This window comes from Magallana gigas, chromosome 6 (genome assembly GCF_963853765.1).
Source record: "Magallana gigas chromosome 6, xbMagGiga1.1, whole genome shotgun sequence".
Taxonomy (NCBI): domain Eukaryota; kingdom Metazoa; phylum Mollusca; class Bivalvia; order Ostreida; family Ostreidae; genus Magallana; species Magallana gigas.
Genome location: NC_088858.1, coordinates 11,424,852 through 11,446,275, shown reverse-complemented (window position 1 = coordinate 11,446,275; position 21,424 = coordinate 11,424,852). Strand labels below are relative to the sequence as shown.

Genomic DNA, 21,424 nt, shown 5'->3' with positions numbered 1-21,424 from the left:
TCTTCTCTCCCCTTGGTTTAATCTGGCTCATACTTCATTTACATAGTGTCTATGGCCAAAGGGTGTGGCCTTGAATGAAGTTTACAGGTCAAGGGTCAATGTCATATCGGACCACACAATAATCCTTCTCTCAGAGCATATATACTTTCCACTTAGCCCTATTTTGCTCATACTCCACATAAACAGAGCTTTAAAGTAAAGGGAGTGTAGTGATTTTGAACCAATTTTCAAGGTCAAATGTGAAAGTCATAGCAGATTTATATGAAAAATCCTTGTCCTGAGCATATCCTCTCTCCCTCTGCTCCAATCTGGCTCACTCTTTACCCACACGGTGCTTTGATCAAAGGATATGCAGTGACCTCGAATGATGTTTGTAGGTTAAGTGTCAAGGTCATATCTGATAAAAAAAAACAAACCCTTTTTTTAAAGAGCATATATATACTCTCCACTAAGCCCTATTTGGCTAACATTTTATTTAAACAGAGATTTTTGGTTTATGGCGTGCAGCAATTTTGAACCAAGTCAATGTGAAGGTCATAGCAGATCTCTTTATAATCAGTTTTAGACCACAGATTAATTCCTATTTGCATAATCCTGTTTAGATTAAACAAAAATGCCTGTAAGGGGAAATTTGATTGAATTAGAAATTCTATGACAGCTGAAAATTTCTAAGTACATGTAATAGGTCAAGGTCAAAGCAAAATTCTCTTAAATTCTTTTCATCCTTTTGCCCATTTTTTGTGGGGCCCTTTGAGATGACCACCATCTTAATGTTGTCTTGTTTTGCTATTGGTACTGGCTGACACTAATAATTTTGTAAAAGAAAGATGTTTGAGAAAAAAAATTCTGATGTGTTTCTTAGTTTATTATGAATACAAATAACTTCAACAGTACAACCAAGACAATATACATAACAATCTCCATGTATCGATATACATGTTCATCTTCAATAAAATACAGCATAAATGCTGGTACTGTCAAAGCAGTGCAAAATTATAACATTATTGTTTGTGTCTTAAAACAGAGTAAATACATGCGATTGCATTAGATAAATATATATACTTTAAGGCCACACAGTTATTTCATTCATTGTTAAGCATAAGATGAATACATTATGCAATTATCATGTTAAGTGCATATTTGGTATCTTAATGTAAGTGCATCAGGATTTTAAAGATTAGATTTTTAAGGTTTCTTAAAGAATCAAATAATGAAAATGTCATTGAATATTTGTTACTACCTATCTAAGTTTTTTTTTCAGACCCTGTACTTTGACATAAAATATGATTACTATAGTACACAAAACATAATTAGACATATAAACAAAAATTTAAAAATATCACAGTCTGTAAAGTTATTGCAACATTTACAACTACAGGTAACAAAAAAAACATGGAGTGGCACCAATGGCCAAGAATGTTCCCCAATAATCGACATAAAAATACAAATAAATAAAATCAAGGACGATGAATTGACTTGTAAATCCAGTCAGTGTGGACAGCACCAGATGATGGACGGATGTGAATTTCACTCTATGAGCAGTATACCAGGCCGACAACAGGCCAAGGAATTAAAGCATTTAAACAATCATGTGTAATTTAATATATCTAATATGCAATATTTTACAAACTTAAATTTGAGAAATGTCTCAAAATTGATACAAAATGTCAGAATAAAAAAGTATATTTAAATGCACTTAATTTTAAGATAAGATAACTGATGCCGACTGTTCTAGTTCTTTCCCTTTGCTTATTCTATAAGTTAATGCAGTATGCAGCATCACATACATATATTCAATTCATAGAATTATTCATATAAGCTCTGCATGTGCCCAATACTATAGGTACATGATAATTTACATACAAATACTTTGAGTTTACACAGAAAAAATGTCACATGCATAGTTCATTTACAAAGAAGATGATATACATCTGCATTCATAGCATCATTTAGTCTGTTAGCAAATATATAAATGCTCACTGAAAATGCAATTATGCAAGTCACATTGCCTGTTATTTCAATTGGTTGGAATAATCCTGACTTAGATTTGTGTCTTCCTTTACTCTTTGGCCATCATCCCCTTACTCTGCCTCAGTGTCCTCAGCATTTTCTACAGTTGTTCCCAGAATGCTCTCAATATCCGTTATTGCAAGCTAAAGTAAAAAAGAGAAAGAGCAATAGTGTATTATTAAACTCCAGTATGAATGCAGACATTCAGACTTCAGAGATTTGTATTTATTATAATACCTTGAAGTTGGTTTCTCCCTGCATGTTTGGTGCTGATATTTCTTGGTGTATAACTGACATGTTTCTGGCAAATGTTGCTAGGGCTCCTTGCAGATTGTCCCCAATTGTTCTATAATGAAAAAAAGGTTATAGGAACAAAGCACCTTGGCATGAATTGTGTTGTCAAATGAATTACATCATATTTTTAAGTAAAGATACAAAAATGCTGTACTTACAGCATGCCCAAATGCTCTCTGTTGAAACTATCTAGGAGGGTAAATACTGTTCCTTGTTTTTCCTAGGGAGATAAAATGATTTACATGTACTGATAGGACCAAAAGTACCTAAAAATGGAAAATCAAAGTGACAGAGTTTTAGTATATATACCATACCTTGATATCATAACCAATACCATGGGCTCTACACATCTGGAAGAAGACGCTGTAGTGTACTACCGCCAGATTGGTGTGAAGTAGCCGCGTGCTCATCACTGCGTAACGACTCGTGTTAGGTGGTGGTTCATCGTCCTGACCAGCTAACCTACGTCGTCGCTTCTTCTGCACTTGTGGTGGTGGCGGAACATTGAAGGTGTGGGTGCTCAGGTCCAGCTTGCCATTACTGACGTAGGACATCAGCTGGAACATGGCTAAACTGTCACTGTAATGGAGACTCAGATCCAAGGCCCACAACTTTTGATCATTCTGTGAAAACCAAAAAGTTTGTTTTATGTTCACAAATCACAAAATAGTTTTAGACGTACACTACAATAAGATACTTACAGTATTAGAAGAAATAAAAGTTTCAATAAATACTTAGTCATAGAATAAATTAAAATGCAGTGAATTACTTACTGTCTTAGAATCAATAAAAGTGACAAAGTCCACGGACAGATATCCAATAATGCCCCTGGACTTGCAAGCCTCTGCCACTTTTTTGCAGGCTGCATTGAGGACGTCAGGTTCCACTGAGGACTGAGGCATGGACACCCCCCAGCAGGAGAAGGGGGTCTCTGCGTGAATCTGGTCACCCATACATAGGACATTGGCGCGACCTGTAGGTTCTATCAGCATGTCTACCGTCAGTGAGGTGATACTGTCTGAAGGAGGTGTGGCTTCAATGACACCGCCTGTAATTCAATATAAAAAATCATTAATACTTCAGTGGAAAGCATACATGTACCTATTTTAGACATCAAAAAAATAAAAATAAAACAATAATATTTTGGATGAAGGTTATGGAACAAAATGAACAAAAATAGAATTGTTTATTCACCTTGACTTAAAAATGCATCCAAGAACTTGGACCAGTCTTCATACAGCTCTTCATGTACTGGTCTTGCATATTTTGCCAGGACATCAGCAATTTCTGCATGGATCTTGATGTAGGCTGCTTCCTGCAAGCAAAAAATTTGGAATAGTTGTGAAAAAAGATTTTTTTTATATTAATCTTTCCAATGTCATGAGTTTGTGTTATCATTTGTCGCACAACAATACATTTCATGTTGTGAAAATGCTAACATATGTACAAATTTCAGGCTTAATATTTGATGTAGATTAAAATGAACATACCTGAGCCCACTTTTTGTTCCATTTCTCTCCGTATCTCCTGGATTCTTTCAGTGCCCACTGGTAACACTCCAGGTGCTCCGCAATGTCACAGTATCCTATTCCTCTTCCGTCATAACAATCGTCCAGTTTGAACAGCCACCGCTTCACAGTCAAGTTCTCTGTTACCAGCTGAGCCAGACACTCATGGAGCTATATACAGATACAATTAATATAAATTAGAACTGGTAAATAGTTAAATGGTATATATATCTACTGTTTTAAAATTATCATAATACAATATGACACAAATATATTAATAAATCCTCTCCCAGCTTTGAATATTGCTTATTAATCTGGACATCAAAGTGTTTTTTTTACCTGTCCAATACAGTAAAGATGAAACTCACCTGTCCAATACTGTAAACATCAAACTCACTCGGTGGAACCTCCACTCCAGCACTGGCAAACACCCTCTTACAGCCAGACTTGGTGGAGTACAGGTGAGCTACCTCAGGCTCTGGGGACAGGATGGGGACGTCCAGGTAATCCGCCACGGACAGATCATCCTTGTGGGGGACCCCCGTCACTATGTAAGCATCACAGCCCTTGATCAGGTGCTTGATACGCTTCAAAGTCCGGGGGCTGTACTTCAGGAGAGTAGACAGACACATTCTGTGGGCCTGAAGAAGGAGATAAAAGTCATATTAAGTAAAATGTATGTCTTATTGTACATGAAAGATGATAATGACTAAAGATTTCCAAAAACTGAAAGAATATGCAACCATAATCAATCTAGTATTAAAGTCAAAAGGATGTCTTACAAAATATCAGTATTAAGGTTGGTACAAGTTTTATTTCAATGAACAGTGTACTTACCGGGAAGCTCTTGATGGCCTCGGGGACAATGATCTTGTATTTCTCCCCCATGTCACACTGGTCCTCTACCACCCCTGACTCCACAGCAGACTTCAGACCTAGAAGTTTGGAATAATACTGCAGGGTCTCCTCACTCAGGGGGACCGGCGACACAAAGATCACGTCCACATTGGGATCTAGAAAGATACAGGTAACAGATGACAATTCAATCAAGAACTGATAATTTGCCGGAGTTAGCTATCTTATAAAATATTACAAAACAAGGTACATTATATACAATACCTCTTATGTCACAGAGGCGAGCCATCTGGGTGTTCTGTCTGATTCCAAACTCGTTGATACTATCCCTGATGTCTTGTGACAGGCCTAATGATGGAATGTGTATAACTGTTCTACGATGCTGTTTGATTCGGTCCCAAGACATGGCAAGTTTCTGTTTAAAGATAAACAAGTACATAATTAATCTCATACTGTAAAGCAAATTCCACTCCACAAAGTCAATGGCTAATTGATATCAGTATATATATTACACAAGTATACATACTATTTGAGTTGACTTCTATACATTTGAATTCCATTTAGTATGTTTACATTAACTGGTTTTTGTACAGTCCACTGATTTTCACAATAACTTACTCGTGCTCTTCTTCTAAAGTTTTCTAGATGCTCCTCTCTTGACACTTTTAGTTTGACCTTGACCTTTGACATCTTGACATGCATAATCCAGGATATTGCTATGACACCAGAGGCCCACTTCCTTCTCCTATACTCCAGATACTCTGACCGATCCTTGAACATTCTCCAGGAGGACTGGATTCTTGTGGCAGCTAAGTCCTTTCCACGTGGACCTTTAAATCTGCGGCCCTGATAAAAAAGACAAAATAAAGTGATGAACTGTGTTGCAGAATGTACTTATTGATGGGCATTAGGAATAATATTTTCTACCGTACAGTCATCATCTTTCTAATGCAATTTTTCTCTTAGTTTATTGAGTTGTCTTTAGTCAATTACTATTATGGGGACTAACTTTGTCAACGACACTGACTTTTCTGTCAATGGCTATTTTGTGTGTACTCAGACAGAATACTGATTAAGGATATCATGTACAAGTAAGCTGAGAAATTACATCTAACAAACATGCCCAATGATAATGCCTGTACTACAAGCATTACATAGACTGACATCTTGGTCAATCTTGGGTTTGTATCCTATCTGACTTTTCTATTTAGATGCTTGGACTAGCTGACTTACTGGTCTGCCTATCAGGGCCTCAACATCTTCCCTGTTAATGATAACGGTCAACAGGTCATCTACTGTAGGGGGCCTCTCCAACTCAAACTCCATGGCCAGGTCTGCTAATCTAAAACATGTCAGCATAAAAAGATAAAACATGTAGCTTACTGTCTACATGTAGTTTAAGGGAACATTTAGTACATGAATATACAACATTTTTTCTCATACATTAAAACAGAAGAAATTTATCAAATATTGGACTTGAAGTCTTGAAGAAATGCAATCTAAATAGTTTACTGTACAAGAACTAGGACAAACCTGTCTCCATTGACAAAGGCGACAGGAACAGCATAGCTGGTCAGCATCTTCTCTATGTGTTTGATCATAGTAACTATGCTGGAAACATAACGAAACAAATACATCAATAACTAAATCTCCAATTTCACCAAAATAACAAGTTTCTAAATAATTCATTTACTTTTGTTTTTTAAAATTGCCACATTTAACACCTCCCAAAAAATAACCTGCTATTTGGTATTCTTTGATTCATCAGTTTAGATAATGCACTCAATTTAAAGTAGAATTAAAATGCATGCAGATATTTACACCTACAGGGGAAAAGTCCTATACTATATGGTTTTGCCTTTTGTACATCAAGATTAAGGTCTTACCTTCCCCAGGTGAGACAGTAGTGCTGCTTGAAGGCAATGAACTCGGAGGAGCTGTCCCTGGTACGACCGTTCTGAATGGCAAAGCGGTGGGACAGCTGCTTAAAGTCTCCGCTGGCAGGGGTGGTGGGTGGTGGCTACAGAATGGAACATAAGAAGTGAAATAAATGAAGAGTAAAAAATTGCACAATAACCTCAAAATTATAGTCAATTTACATAAAGTTGAAGTCATTCTGTATAAAAAGTTGATCAATACAATTAATGTAAACTTTTTGAGTTTTTAAAGTTTTGTTGAATATTTCATGCATCTTTAATTTTGAAAATTCATGAATTATAATAGTTTCAGATTTAATAAATGGTAAACATGCATGCAACATAACGAAAATACAATGTGAAGTTTCAATTCAAAAAATTATTGCATGCAAATGTTATGTTTAAAAAAATGTTTTTTTTTCAGCAAACATAAAACACTGAAATTTGAAATTTTTATATTATCCCAATATATCAAGATGACCAACAAAGTTTGAGGAAATGAGAAATTTTTAGAAACCAAATGCATAAAGAAAGAGAAATAAAGTCTAGAACCCTCTAAAGTAAAGATAATTTACAACTTAAGTGTCCCAACATAATCAATTGAATGATAGGGTGCTCAATTGCACACAATAAAATCATAGAATTTTTTTTTTCAGCATCCTTCAGATTCAAGAGAAAAGCCATAAAACAAAGAATAATCTTAAAATAAAGTGCTGAATTTATAAATTGAATACAACCAGTGTGAAAACCAAGATCAAGGTCCAGAGATTCTATCAGACCAATGCAAAAACCCTGCTCACTTTTTTCCATTTCCCTATATCTTTCTTCTAACGTGAATAAATGGAAACAAATTCTGATAATTACAATTTTCTTTAAACATAAGAGAAGGTTTAGGGCATCAGTAAGCAGGGCATTCGCTTTTAAAGAACCAAAAATTGACCCATATTTGTACCTCACGATTTTTAGGCTGAAAAAGTAGCAATCACATAGATATTACTGATAGTGTAACAAAAGCTTACCAGCTTTAACCTGTCTTACAAATTCTACTGATTTATTTCATCTGCTTGGAGCTTTACTCATCTTATGAATTCTGTTTGAAAGTAAAGTATATGTACCATAGTTGCTGTTGTTATGGTTTTTGTTTTTGTTTTTTCTGGAGGGGAGGGGGGTTAAAAGTGTAAATAAGAAATGGATTGAGAATGTTTCAAAATACAGGAACTAAAGCTTATTAAATCAGATAGGGTATCAGTAGGGCATTCAGGACAAATACCTTCATTTCAGCTAGAAACAACTTACCTACAATTTCCAATTTTTTTTTTAGATTTTTAAAAATTCTATTTTTTTCATTTAATCCAATAAATTTGTCTCATTTAAAAAACATAAACATTATTTAACACAACATGAGAAAACATGATGAATAAAGACATGCAAGCTTATCATAAGTACATTACAACAAACATTGGAATCTCTAGGGAAACATTGGAGGTGGAATTGAGAAGTTGGAAAAGGGGGGGGGGGGTTGGAAAGGGGGGAGGGTAGTTTCGAGGGAAGAAGACTTAATAACAAAGGGTTGAAAGAGGTAATTATTAAAGTTAAAAAGCTGTTGAATAAATGAATTTTCGGATTGACTTGAACAACATCTTACCCCATAATATGCCTCCTATAAAAATATTTCATACAAAAGAGTTATTTCCCTTGTAAACACAATTTTGCTGCATTCATGCATTTGTGTTGATATAGCATAGTGCAAAGTGATTAATAACAACATGACATGTCCATTGTTCTCATGTTTCTTACTTGTATGTGAAATGATTAAAATCCATCTGAGCTGCATATTTGATGATCAAAAATTAGAATCGATGACTTTCATTGTAATACTGATGTGGTTATATAATGATGCTTAAAAATTCTCGCTGATGAATATATTTTGATCTGAATGTGTCTGAGTTAACATACCAGTGGCTGTATTGGCATTTCGTAGGTTTTTAGCGTGGCTGGGGTTTTGACTTGGCGCAAGGACGACGAGGTGACCCGTGTCTTTGCGGAGGGTGTCCTGGTCTCGGTGATACTGCTGGAGGCAGATTTGGGGTGAGGGGGTACAGCAGGCATCTTGGAGGCATCATGCTTCATGGTGGCTGGGTCAAGCTTGACTCCAGAGAGCAGGGAAACTGCCTCTGTTAATGCAAAATGTAATTGTCCTTATTCTATCAAATAAATCTATCAAACAATTTCATTAATGTATTACATGTATCAGTATATTTGTGTACACTGATCTTCATATATGTTACAAAACTTCTCTTTTCCATTTGTTTTTACTTAAATCTATTACGACCACAAAATTTGAGTTATTTGATATTCTAATGCAATTAATATTCTTTAAATTGGTTTATAAATAATGTACTTGAAAATAAGTTGGTAATTCAAAGCTCATTGTTTAATCAATACACTTCCATTAACAAAACCTGTTTTAACGAACATTGCGAGATTGACATAACAAAGATTATCAATAAGATAATCTATTTTCATCCCAGTTCAATACAAAGCTGTTATGCAACCATTCCATAGGGTTTTGGGCCAGATAACACCTCAGTCTTACAAACATGTCATAATCTTTTAAATATCTTGTTTAAATCCTATAATGAAGCTTTTCTTTAATTTTCTTAATTCACAAACACTAAATGTCCTTGATCAAGTCAGTTTTGAAGCATTACAAAATAACAAATGTGTTACAGATAACATTTCAATTTGATTTTTGTTGTGCAAATGTGTTTGATATTTTGTATAATAAAAGGAGTCATGCACAACAGCTCTCTAATAATATTATGTTTTTAGGCACGCTATTCCTATTCACTTTGAAATAGTCTAGCAAAAACATCTATGGGTAGATCTGAAGTGTTTCTTTGTGTATGGTAATATATTACATGTATGTGTGTTTCTATACATATGCTATAACTCTCTAATTGATTAAAGCCTGGCAGCATTTTGTAGTCTTTAGTGACTACCATTGTCACCGTTATTCCTCTTGAACTGAATAATGTATGATATAACCAGTACACAGAAATGAGGATGCTCATATAGATAATGGGCAATATAAATTATCCATGGAGCACTGTCCCAGATCACTCAATACATTTTGTATCAGTACCTGTGTACTGGGGCATCTACTGGGGGTTTACTATGAATCATTGAGCACCAAAGTCATGGATTTTGTTGATGAATAGATCCGTGAAACAAAATGATCAGAGAAGATATATAACCACAACTTGTATTTGTAGGGCCATTATTCACAGTTTTACATATTGTTGATTCTTAATCAAATGCAAGAAACTAATACTTGTGTTAAAATCTTAAGAGGGCTTAAGAAGCATCCACAGCGGAATTAAAAATTTAGCTATTATTTGTGTAACATTTGTGAAATAAATAATAATCATTATAAAAATGTGGATTCATAATTAAATTTTCTTGCAATTTGATACAAAACAGAAAAATTGAGGAATTTAGTTCCTGTGCAAAATAAGGGATGTATATTATTCCCAATAATGTACATTTAACAGAATCCACAGCAATTGATCTAACCTGTTTGTGGGGGTCTGTGTCTGACTTGAGGCTCGTGTAGGGGGGCAATCCTGTTCCTGACCGGGGAGGGGTCCAGGGTCAGCTGAGCGGCTGGGGGGATCAGCCCCCTCTCTATCAAACTCATTATCCCCTTCCTGGCATCCTCCTCTGTGATTGGGGGTGGAGCCAGCTACAATGGGGGTGTCAATAAAATATAACTATCAACATTATAGGTTTAAAACACAATTACCAGGTACTGTAGTAATGTTGAATTTGTTTTCTATGTGTTTTGGCAGAAAGGAGCTTTGATAAATCAAATACATCTTTGAATATTGTGCATAAAACATTGAACATATTATATATCAATAAATACATTAAAAATGCACTAACTAAAATCAACACTAAGTCTTGTTTGTAGGAAAATCAATTTCAGACAGATTTTGCATCAGCTGAATATAATAAATTTACGAGAATTGGAATATTTTCTGGACAGCTAGTTCAATGGAATTTATTTTCATTCTGAGTAAACGTATACCTTAATGAAAATCCCACTGCATGTATTTAATAATGACTATTAATCATTTGGAAAAAGAATCGAGAGCTATTATTGTTCCCATCAAATACTGCTGCTCGGACCAGCACTAGACAGTTTCTAAATGTTTAACAATTAATGATGTTTCTTTTGGTCTGTTTAAAGCTACCATGGAACTATGATTGATAATGTCAAATCAATAGACTATTTGGAGACAAAATAAATGTTACCTTTTGAAATAAAAAATCAATTGAATGATGAAGGAATTTCTGTCTTGTGTAAGACTGTTCTGATTCAAATTTTGATAATGTAAAAGTGGTTATTTACACAGGTGGTAAATTACACATTTTTTAGAGTCAAAAAATATGTGTGGGTATAAATACCCAGATGTGTCATTTACCACACAAAATTTTTGCTTTTTTTACCATATGCGCGGGGGTATTTTACGCGGTTTTAAGCTTACCGCTAGTGTAATTTTCACCCACGCGTAAATAACCACTTTTACAGTTCTGGTAATTGGAAGGGGTTGGTTGATTGGTGGGGTGGGGTTTACCTGAGCATCCACTCTGTTGGCCTTTGGTAGGACAGCCAGAGGTTCTATAGTACTGCCTATGATGGGTTTGCTGTAGGCGGGCTTGGAGGTCTGCTTAGAGTTAATCAAAGGAAGCTGGATTCCAAAGTTTGCATTCAGAGTTTGCCGGTTCATGTTACTTTGGGGGTCAAGTACAGCTCTCAAGGTCAGCATGTGCTTGGTTTGCTGGCCAGGGGTAGGCCCTGGCATTTGAACACTCTGTCGTTTGGGGAGCAGAGCATTGTTGCGAGAAGCTTGGGGCTGTCGCATCCTCTCTCTGAGAAAATAAAATCCAAAACTCTGATGTCTTGCTCTCATTCACAAAACATTTTAAACATTTGTAACTTATTATCAAAGAATGTTTTTCTATCAAGATACTGATAGATATAATGACACATGTTGGGGTTCTTTTAGCTAAGAAAAGAGAAATTAAAAATGTTCCTTCAGTTATTTTACAATTTTCTCTCAGTATATATATCCCTATATGTCATCATTACCTTCCCAAGATGTGGGCTGATATCTTGCGGGGGTCCGCGCTCTTCTGATTCCGCATATCCCATGTTGTCTCGATGGCAACCACATTGTTGTCGAATCTGCTGGCCTCCTGGTTTGGTAGAGTTCTCACCTGGTTATTGTACTGATTTATCACCTGTTCTGTTTTGGCCTACAAAATTTTAGCAATAGATTATTGTAAACGTATTACATTTGGCTGTGTATTCTATTTAGCATTTTCGGCAGAATACTGCTTCCGCTAAATCAAGTACATTGCTCAATGTCATGGATATACATGTTTAAGAATATATAGTCACATTCGGTAATACGCTAATTCAAATCTACACCAACTTGTTCAAAACTTATTTACGCCAAATATCATACACACCAAATATAATATGTTTACAGTATATGAACTATAAACTTACTTGACAACATATTTGAATTTCACATTGACTAACTCTTTCAATTAAGAAAATATCCAAAGCTACCCGGTAAATACTATTTCATTAAACATTATGTCATTAATATAAGTTTTCTTTATTTTAATGGCCATTCACCTCTTAAATTAATCATTATCATTTAAATTCTTCATGAGCAATTTTAAAATGGCAAATGAATTCTTCATTAAACTCTCCATTCCAAAATATCACTCATTCATGAAAACTCCATTAAAATGCTAATCACTAATATCACATAACCAGTCATTTACCTGTAGTCCCTCCTCTGTTTTGACCAGAGCCGACTCGAGGTCCTGAATACTGATCGTTCCCCCTTTGTTGTTGGCAATTTGTTCTCTTAAAACCCGAATGTCATCTTGAACCTAACAAAAGCAGAATAAAAGTTAACATAAAAATACTTTTTAAAGAAATGAATGATGTTGAACTCATTTTGAAGTATAATTCATATTCATATAATCTTTTTTAAATGTATAAACAAACATCTATCCACATGTAAAACTTTGTTATCTCGAACTAGATGGGACTGTTTAAAATCTTCAAGATACACGAGTGTTTGAGATTTCATGGGTAAGATACTTAAAAAATATGTGGTTGGGACTTCAAAATATCCATTAATGTATTTGAAATATCAGTGTTAACAATTAATATACTGTATACAAGCTTGCACAAGCATGGTTAAGAAAGTTAAATGATTTTTTTAAAGCATATTGCAGTGTATGAGTTATCAGAGTATATCTACTTAAAGTTTTTCATTACACTGAGGTTTTAGATAAACCATTACTTTCTTCTATTTATTAAAATTCTGCAAATGAATAGACAAGCTTAAGTGAATGAAAGGATGATATTCCGATCTTTGTTCCCTGACACTTGACCTTCAGCTAGCCCTTTAATGCATTAACTCCCAGACCCCTGTTTTCTAATGGAGTTGATAACAAGTGCTGATAGTTGAGCTACATGTGATTCAATTCTTGAATATTAATTATTTTGCCAAGTTCATACGCTAAATACCTAGTTTTCAAAAGAACAACGCTCATGCTCTGGAATAACTTAACACGGAATAATTCTTAATACATGCATGAGGCAAATACTTTGGTGTAATTAAGATTGAACCAAATGAGTCTTACCCCTTGCAACAATACAGGCATTTTAACATGTCCATTTCTATCACTATTATTATCATAATCCTGTGTGAACACTTTTATTTCCCTCTGAGAAAAGTCTTGGTAAGTATCAGTTAGTTTCGGCAATAGCGTAGGTCTCTCGGAGTTACCCCACAGGTCACCCATCTCTCCAAAAGGCCTTCCCCAGCGAAATGAACGCACTCTTGAATTATTTTTTTCTCAGCTCATTTTTAGATTAATACACAGTGTAAATATTTGAAGCACTTTAAAAGTGCATTCAGCATACAATTCATTTATGAATGGTAAATATATGTATAAAATTTAAAGAAATCCATTTTAGAAGCCTCAAACACTGAATTTCTTTGGTTTCTAAAGCCAAAAATACACATTAATCCAAGAGGTTCAAATTTATACACACAGTCACTGGTGAAAGAAGTTTGATTGACTTTTAAGTCGTCTTCCTTGGAAATTAAAAAATTTCACGATGTCACAAATTGATTTTTGTGATATAAGACTTGGTGATACACACAGGTACGCAATTTCCTTTGAAGTTTAATGGAAGCTAATGATCACTAATTGTCCGTAAATGCTAGTAGTTGTGATTCTAGAAAAAATTCTAACTCTAACCCAGACACATCTTATACAGACTGAAGTTATTGATCTGTGACATGTATCTGAATTTGGCGAGTAATAAATGGGGTATCTGATCAATACGAAGTTTTATCACAAGTGGGGAAACTTTAAAATACCAACACAAACAAGGATATATACAGAACAAAATGTCTATTAATTTTGGTGTATGATTCTATAACCCGCTTGCTTCAGGATATTTAAATATATGGATTAAGAAATAGAATGGTCCCTGGCTTATAATAACTTGGCTATTGTTAGCTCAGTAAAAATCATCTAGCCAGTGACTATAAGAATATTTCTCATGTTTGTCTTCAAGAAATTAATTTCACAAAAATGGTTGTTTAAAGGTAAACTCAATGCTTTATTGCACATATCTCTCAATGTTGGGGCTTGTTTGGCATAGCTCTTCTAAGTTTAAATTCTAGTTTCCATATATCAGTTTGGTTTAACAAGTACATGTACCTGTAAATCAATAATAGTACATGTACATGCATACCAATTTTAATCTTTGTGTGAATATAAAAGAGATTTTCTGACAAAAAATCTTTTAATGAAAATATTACTGCAAAATTGGAGAAAAAACTCATATTGTAAGTTGTTAAGTTGGTTTTAAATTCTACTGTAGGTAAATTAAGTTCTGACATTCTCATGCAGAGCACAATTTTGTTTACTTACATGTAATAATTTCATGTTAATTTTTCAAATGCTCATTATATTATGCAAATATTTTTTGATAAATTATACATTTGTAATCACTCTAGCTTAATTTAACTACACCGAGTTTTGATCATTTTGCACAATAACGATTTTATGCCATATACATTTCTACTGAACATATTAACATTTCTATGCATTTCCCTTTATCAATCTTTTTTTCCATACAATATGATCATGCAAGTAAAATAATGAGATGATTTTGTTGACTTTTTATCACTGCCACGTTCCCATGAAATCCTATTTATCCAACAAGTAAATATTAAAGAGTTATACCGGTACTTATAAAAATTTACTTTCACTTATTAATTTCTTATTGTAGTTATATACATCACATTGCAGATTACATGTACAGTAATAGCAAACATGCTTAATGATTTTCATTCCCGTATCTTTATCATATGTTGTAAACTTGACAGGTATAATGAATTACATTTATATCGAAGAAAAATCGCCCATCCTTGCACTTTGTTATAAGCATGTTTAACTGTACACAGCTGCATCTTCAGTACTTTAGTAAATTATACATTTTCTTTGTGAGTTTTTATTTATTGTGGACTTTTTTCTTATTTCAAAGACAAAAGTAAGAATTTACACAAATATAAAGTGATAAAAATTCACAAACCTATATACTCATATGCTAGTATATTAAATATGCTTGAAAATAATTTCAGCTATTTGCAATTTTTGTGGCATTTATAACAAATAGATAGCTTAAAAACCTCTTTGGGATATAGTCCATATAACCTAGGATAATTTTTTTTTCAGAAGGGTTCATTCCTTACATCCCTCCCTCTACTAAACAACCCCACCCCTTCTTTTTTCCTTCTCCAAATAAAAGAAATTTTAACACCAAAATAAAAGTTATTTTCCACTAATGTGAAAAATTTGAAGGGGAGAAGTATATATAGGGATGGGTATGGACTAGCAACCGAGAGGGCTTTATGCTATTTTGTACAATCTTAAACGATATTTTTAGGACCTTATTAATGGTATCCAGATTTTATGTCTCATGTGTTTTTCCCACAGAACTACTACATGTAAATTAAATAACTTCCCTAATTCAAAGGAGGGGAAAGGGCTGTGTCCAAACCTCAATCCCCATTTTTTAGATCAGTGCATGGTCTATTGAAATGAATTTGATTCTCTAAAAGACATGTTCCGATCCCTTATCTGTTTCTGGGGCTTGCACAATTTATCCATTATTTAAATTGACAGTAGGTGCGACTGAATCCTCACTGTCTAGAAGCTGTGCATTTTACCGCAGAGTTTTGTATCTTTGAACCCTATCTTTCATTATTATGTTTTCATACATGTAAATTGTGCATACATATGGGTTTGCACTTTCATAAGTGTATTGGGATGGGAGAATTAATGATGGACCAGACTGGAATTCAAACATCAGCCCATTGAAACTCTAGTATGGTGCTCAGCTATCTAGCACTGGTAGTTGAATCAGTCTAACCCATCATTATTTCTCCCAACCCGTTACATATGGTGCTATCACTGCCTGTTCTTCTCTTTCTGTTACATAAGAATTAGTGCAAATCTGAATTTAAAAACATATTGATGTGTATGTTTATATAAATGAATATTTCAAACAGTATTTATGATTTTGATTTAATAAAGAAATGTACAGACATATGGGATACCATTTATATACATCTTTACAAACTTTTTATGCATTGATTGTCCTGCAAAATATAAAATTTTTGGCCAAACACAGCAACAAGTAACACGTTCTCTGTGTAATTTAGGGAAAAGGGGATACCGAATCAATTATATGCATACTGTTGGTCTTTTTATCCTCGGTTAATAATGTTACATGTGACTGTACGGTCTGCATAATGTTGGAGTTAGTGAATTACCTTCAGGAGGATTTGTCCAACCTCCTCTGGTCTTGCTTCGAATTCAGTCATAGTGAACTTAGTTGTCTTTGATATGAAGTTAACCAGAAATCTTTACACAACATCAAAAAGTTTTCTTTTTCATTGTAAACATGCAAGTAAACCCGCCATGTTTGTTTCTCCAGCAACACATACAACAACAAATCTGATGACGTTTTACACATTTCCGGTTTAATTATGTCCACCCATTCAGCATTGTTTACGTCTTGCTGTGATTTATTTGATCCACAGTTGATAATTAAGGGTAATTATTTACACAAAACAATTGAATTATATGACGGTAAAGTGGAGTTTTTAGTATTTTATTTGCAAGTACCATGTTTTGATTTATTTTCGCAGATCTATGATTCAAATATACCGAATTTCCTCAATGTAATATGACTAAATCAATACATGTTTCTGATATCTAATAGTAATGTATTTTCAAGCTTATCTTATCATTAAGATAAGGAAGCAAGGGCAGCTGAAAGTAAATTTTTACAGAAACACAAGTTGATAAAGTGAAATTTGATATCCTTGACTAATTCTTCAATATCTGTTTTTTCTTTGTCAATAACTTAAATTGAATTTATTGCTCTTTTGCAGGGCAAAATGACATAGTTTTGTGAAATATGACGTAACGTCAATTGTTTGTTTACACGATTTAATTATCTACCTACTAAAATTTCGGCAAAGTATGTCAATTTGCCCTGCAAGAGAGCAGTACCGCAGTTATTGCGAAGGGGTCTATTGCATTGTTTTTCCGGTTTCTGCAACAAAATCATGACTTAACATCGCAAAAAAAAAAAATAATAAAGAAATAAATAAATTTAAAAAAAACTATTTGCACCAAACTATGTTCTTAAATATTGAAAATATTTTTACAATACTTATCTAAATACATGTATGAGATTCTGTGATTGGTTACTGACAGTGACTGGTTACTGACAGTGACTGTACGTGTATAAATTAAGTCCACTGAAGGCAATGGCATACTGGTAAAGTCTATCCAAAGATATTTATGCAGTACATTTGGTCAGTTTTTTTATAAAAATACACATAACTGTAAAAGAAGTGCAATTGATATCAATGAAAAGAAAATTATCCAAGATAACTTCATTGACACATTATCATTTTTCACTTGGGAAATCAAAAATCACAAGAAGGAAATCAGATTTCTTACGGAGATTTATCATGGGAAATGATAACATCTTTTTTCCATTCAGAAGTCAGTTACTGGAATACCTTGCACAATATCTGGGTTCTATTCAATGCAAAAGCCCCGTAGACTCCTGTATTGAAACCTAATCCCCTGCTAAGCTAAATCTTACGATTGCCTGTTTTATTCTTTTATTAGGTGTCTTAGATGTTCAAAAATTGCCACCCAGTAATAAGGAAATTGAAGATATTGTAAGTTATAGCTGGAATATTGACACCAAATACTATACTGCTGAAATAAAATTATGTACTACAAAAAAACGCACAGTTGGGACTGAGGAGTTTGCAGATGGTGTCGAAGCAATAGTAATCTATTTCAATGCAGGCCAGGTGAGTAAACATCAGATGTCTTTAAAAGGAGAGAGAGAGAGAGAGAGAGAGAGAGAGAGAGAGAGAGAGAGAGAGACACACACACACACACACACACACACACACACACACAGACATGTTTAGTATTTAGTATAAGGACACATTTACCTTTTTATGCTTTTATTCAATAGGAAGAGAGCTTTGATTTAGCAAAGGCATGGTTACCCTATCTGAAAGAAATATCTCCTGCAGTACAGTTATTGGTATGCAAGAACATTCCTCAGAAATCAGGTTTGAACAGAAATCCACATTGCTTTTATCCTATGAATTCTTATTGAAGAACTTAAAATCAACATTTGAGAAAAAAAATCATATTTGGGAAAGATATACTTTGTTATCAAAAAACCTTTATCACATTTAACATACTTCTACATTGTAAAATTTGAAATAACCATACCTTTAAATATGAATTGATTTTCAGCAAATCTACGGCATGCCATACATACGTGGTGTCTTGACAATGACTTTGAATTGGTGGAGTTGGAACCAGAGCTCAAAGTTGACGAGGATGGTTAGTGCATCCCAATATTTTCTATGATTTATTCTTAGATACATGTAAGATATGTTTTTGTGGAATTGGGGCATGCAAAATATACAAGATATCATTAATTCCTATAAAAGAAATTTCTGGTAATATTGTTTTTACGAAAATCAAATTACTGTTAAAAAATGTGTTACCATACTTTATAAATAATGTTAGTTGTGAAAAATGATAAAATTGAATAGAGTTTAAGTGCTATTAACACACTAATTATTTATTCCAGATGATTTCCAAGAAACCACAGGAATTCAAAGAATCATCCAGGCCCTACACGCACACATGTGGCCAAACATGATCCTTAAAGGTGATATTATTTCACATACTGATATTATTTACATGAAAACTATGAATAGCTTGATATGCTGTTTACTTCAAACAAACTACAACAGGAATTTTGCTTGATATTATTACCGGTAATTGAAATGAAATATGTCTACAATGTTCTTAACTTATGTTTTATAAACAAGAAAATGCATGCAGTTCAGGTACATACAAAAAAATTTAAATTAGATAAGATCTTGTAGTTCAGGTTAGTACCCTTTTTTTGCATAAAATTATATCAGCATTTTTATGTGTGCCATTTTCATTGAGATAATATTATAGATGATACTCATTAGTACAGAATATGTTGGTATGAGACAACTCTTTATTCATTTCTAAATATATAATCATGTTATAGAGAGTCCTCACACAGTCAGTCCATACATGAGGAAGCTGATGGAGGAAGAATCAGCATCAAAATCCAAGCAAGAGCAGGAGAGTGCATCTAAGGGAGACAACTCTTCATCACCAGAAAAAGACAACACTGACTCTAACAAAACTCAAGAAAAGAGCAGTACAGACTCAGTGGCAGAGAAATCACCCAAGGCTAGTAAATCCCCGAAAGAGGAAGGCGACAAGGCAGCTCAAGTCTCTACAAACAAGGAAAAGATAATAGGTAAGTTTAGAAAAAATCCGGTATTAAACCAACTTTTACCTGAGTGTGAGAAAACTTTTTGTGAAAGTACGTGAGCCAGTCCATACATACATACTTTCATTTATTAAAGATTAGGAAAATGTTAGACTTAATATTGGAAAAGTTTGTTGCCGCAGACAGTTTAATTACCAGTTAAACAAAAAAAAGTTCTTGCGAATAAAAATTTTGATGAGTAATCACAAAGCTGTTTTTGAAAGAGAAAAAAAAATGTTGCATTTATAGTAACTGTTTTTCTTCTATTAGATGACCTATTACCTGCTGATGATCTTGCCTTCATGCAGTCTTTGTGTTCAGGAGAAGAGGAGGAGGAGGAATCATTCGAACAGCTCTTCTCAAAGTTCAAGCTTATGAAAGGTCCGAAACATTCTGATGAAAACAATTTTATTTTTATTTTGACTTTACTTTATATATTTGTACAGTAATAATTGTATTTATGAAAATCTGCCATATTTTTTTTACAGAAAAAGCTGAGTCTCTTCCACAAGACCAGAAAAAGAAATATGCAGAAAAGGTATAGACCAGATATGCTTTTCTAATATTGATTTAAAATTGAATTATCAATTGTAAAAAAAAAAAAAAAAAATTACAAGTATTAATATACAATGTACATGTGTGCATCCCAAAATCTTAATGTTTGTTGCCTGAAAACATTGAGTCTACCATTATATATTGCTTTTTCTGTGTATGATCTTAGAGAGAGAGAGAGAGAGAGAGAGAGAGAGAGAGAGAGAGAGAGAGAGAGAGAGAGAGAGAGAGAGAGAGAAATGTCAGCATGTAAAATACATGTTCACAAAGTGAATTTCAATTTGTCAGATAACTATTGCCTTTTGGAAAGCCATTGGAGGAGATGAGGATGAGATTGGGGATCTTTCTGACCTCAGTGATGCAGAGATGCCATAAGTTCACAAGAAAATGGAAAATTGGATTGGATCACATTTCCAAAAACTGGGTTCTTTACAAGGGCAGTCTGCAGGCAGACTTAGCCATTGAAGCTTTACCATTGACTTCTACATGAGCTGTTCATGTTCTATATCAGCTTCAAGCTGGTAGTATAATAAACTTCATGAAGTTCAAATAATTTTTATTACTTGCTCATATTTTTTGTATGCATGTCTTATCCATTAAAATGGTTGTGACTGAGAGATAAAAAGAAAAGATGAAAACATTGAAGAACTTGCATATGATCTTGAAAAATTTTGAGCAAACTATATATCATGTGGTGTAGTTATTTTTTGATGCAGGGGGAGGGCACAAAAAGACTATGGTACATATGAAATATAGAGAAGGTATTTTAAGAAACTGCAATATGAATTCGTTTTTGACCTGACTCTGTGTTCTGTTTTGACAAAATGTGCTGATCATAAAATTGGATTATTGGTACAAAATTACCGCAATATCAAATGGAATAAAATTTCTCATACTGATAATATAAATTATGGTGCATGTTTGTCTTGTCTTTGTTTAAAATATGAGCAACATTTGTTTCTGTATTTTTTGTTGTTGGAAAACTGCAATTCCACTATTGGTAAGCCAGACCTTTGCATTTGTTACACCTGAATCTAATGGCTGAAGTGTAGTAAATCTTTAATACATTGCCTTGATGTCTGCATTTTTATTTTGTTGTTCATCATGCATTTTCTTTGTATTGTGTTGACCTTTTAAATTGATGTTCCTTTTCTTTTGACATGGAATTAGAGCTTACATTTGATAGTTTATCATTACTGAGGAACAATGCCTATTGATGCAATCAGTAATACTGTACAGTAGAGGTC

At 33.8% G+C, this 21,424-nt stretch overlaps 2 protein-coding genes across 7 annotated transcripts; one reads left to right on the top strand and one right to left on the bottom strand.

Moving 5' to 3' along the window:
- Positions 1-850: 850 nt before the first annotated feature.
- LOC105345141 (IQ domain-containing protein H) lies at positions 851-16,710 on the bottom strand. Of its 6 annotated transcripts, none has more exons than XM_011453196.4 (22): positions 16,531-16,710; positions 12,446-12,556; positions 11,739-11,905; positions 11,224-11,518; positions 10,160-10,328; positions 8,540-8,757; positions 8,229-8,243; positions 7,536-7,550; positions 6,554-6,687; positions 6,201-6,278; positions 5,901-6,009; positions 5,286-5,513; positions 4,932-5,082; positions 4,650-4,825; positions 4,181-4,453; positions 3,795-3,983; positions 3,499-3,619; positions 3,078-3,352; positions 2,619-2,927; positions 2,463-2,524; positions 2,248-2,356; positions 851-2,153 (listed from the first exon to the last, which is right to left on the bottom strand). In XM_011453196.4, the coding sequence occupies exons 1-22, from the start codon at positions 16,579-16,581 to the stop codon at positions 2,082-2,084; spliced, it is 3,327 nt and encodes a 1,108-aa protein (XP_011451498.2). In that variant the 5' UTR covers positions 16,582-16,710; the 3' UTR covers positions 851-2,081. The 6 variants fall into 6 exon arrangements, with proteins under 6 accessions (XP_011451498.2, XP_011451493.3, XP_065943957.1 ...); XM_011453191.4 differs by lacking the exon at positions 16,531-16,710 and adding an exon at positions 13,319-13,980; XM_066087885.1 differs by lacking the exons at positions 8,229-8,243; positions 16,531-16,710 and adding an exon at positions 13,319-13,980.
- Positions 16,694-21,295, top strand: LOC105345142 (alpha- and gamma-adaptin-binding protein p34). The gene is made up of 9 exons (XM_011453197.4): positions 16,694-16,813; positions 17,906-18,096; positions 18,267-18,366; positions 18,557-18,646; positions 18,900-18,980; positions 19,356-19,613; positions 19,896-20,006; positions 20,114-20,163; positions 20,466-21,295. The coding sequence occupies exons 1-9, from the start codon at positions 16,747-16,749 to the stop codon at positions 20,550-20,552; spliced, it is 1,035 nt and encodes a 344-aa protein (XP_011451499.3). The 5' UTR covers positions 16,694-16,746; the 3' UTR covers positions 20,553-21,295.
- The last annotated feature ends 129 nt before the right edge of the window (positions 21,296-21,424 follow it).

What these genes read in the sequence shown, in the direction of transcription:
- LOC105345142 (XM_011453197.4), top strand. Translation starts at nt 16,747, where the DNA reads ATGTCCACCCATTCAGCATTGTTTACGTCTTGCTGTGATTTATTTGAT. An exon ending in AAAGTTCAAGCTTATGAAAG is followed by an intron (nt 20,007 to 20,113) that starts GTCCGAAACATT and finishes TTTTTTTTACAG; the next exon opens with AAAAAGCTGAGTCTCTTCCA. An exon ending in AAAAGAAATATGCAGAAAAG is followed by an intron (nt 20,164 to 20,465) that starts GTATAGACCAGA and finishes TCAATTTGTCAG; the next exon opens with ATAACTATTGCCTTTTGGAA.
- LOC105345141 (XM_011453191.4), bottom strand. Translation starts at nt 13,480, where the DNA reads ATGGGTGACCTGTGGGGTAACTCCGAGAGACCTACGCTATTGCCGAAA. An exon ending in GGAACAAAAAGTGGGCTCAG is followed by an intron (nt 3,620 to 3,794) that starts GTATGTTCATTT and finishes TTTTGCTTGCAG; the next exon opens with GAAGCAGCCTACATCAAGAT. An exon ending in GGATGCATTTTTAAGTCAAG is followed by an intron (nt 3,353 to 3,498) that starts GTGAATAAACAA and finishes ATTGAATTACAG; the next exon opens with GCGGTGTCATTGAAGCCACA.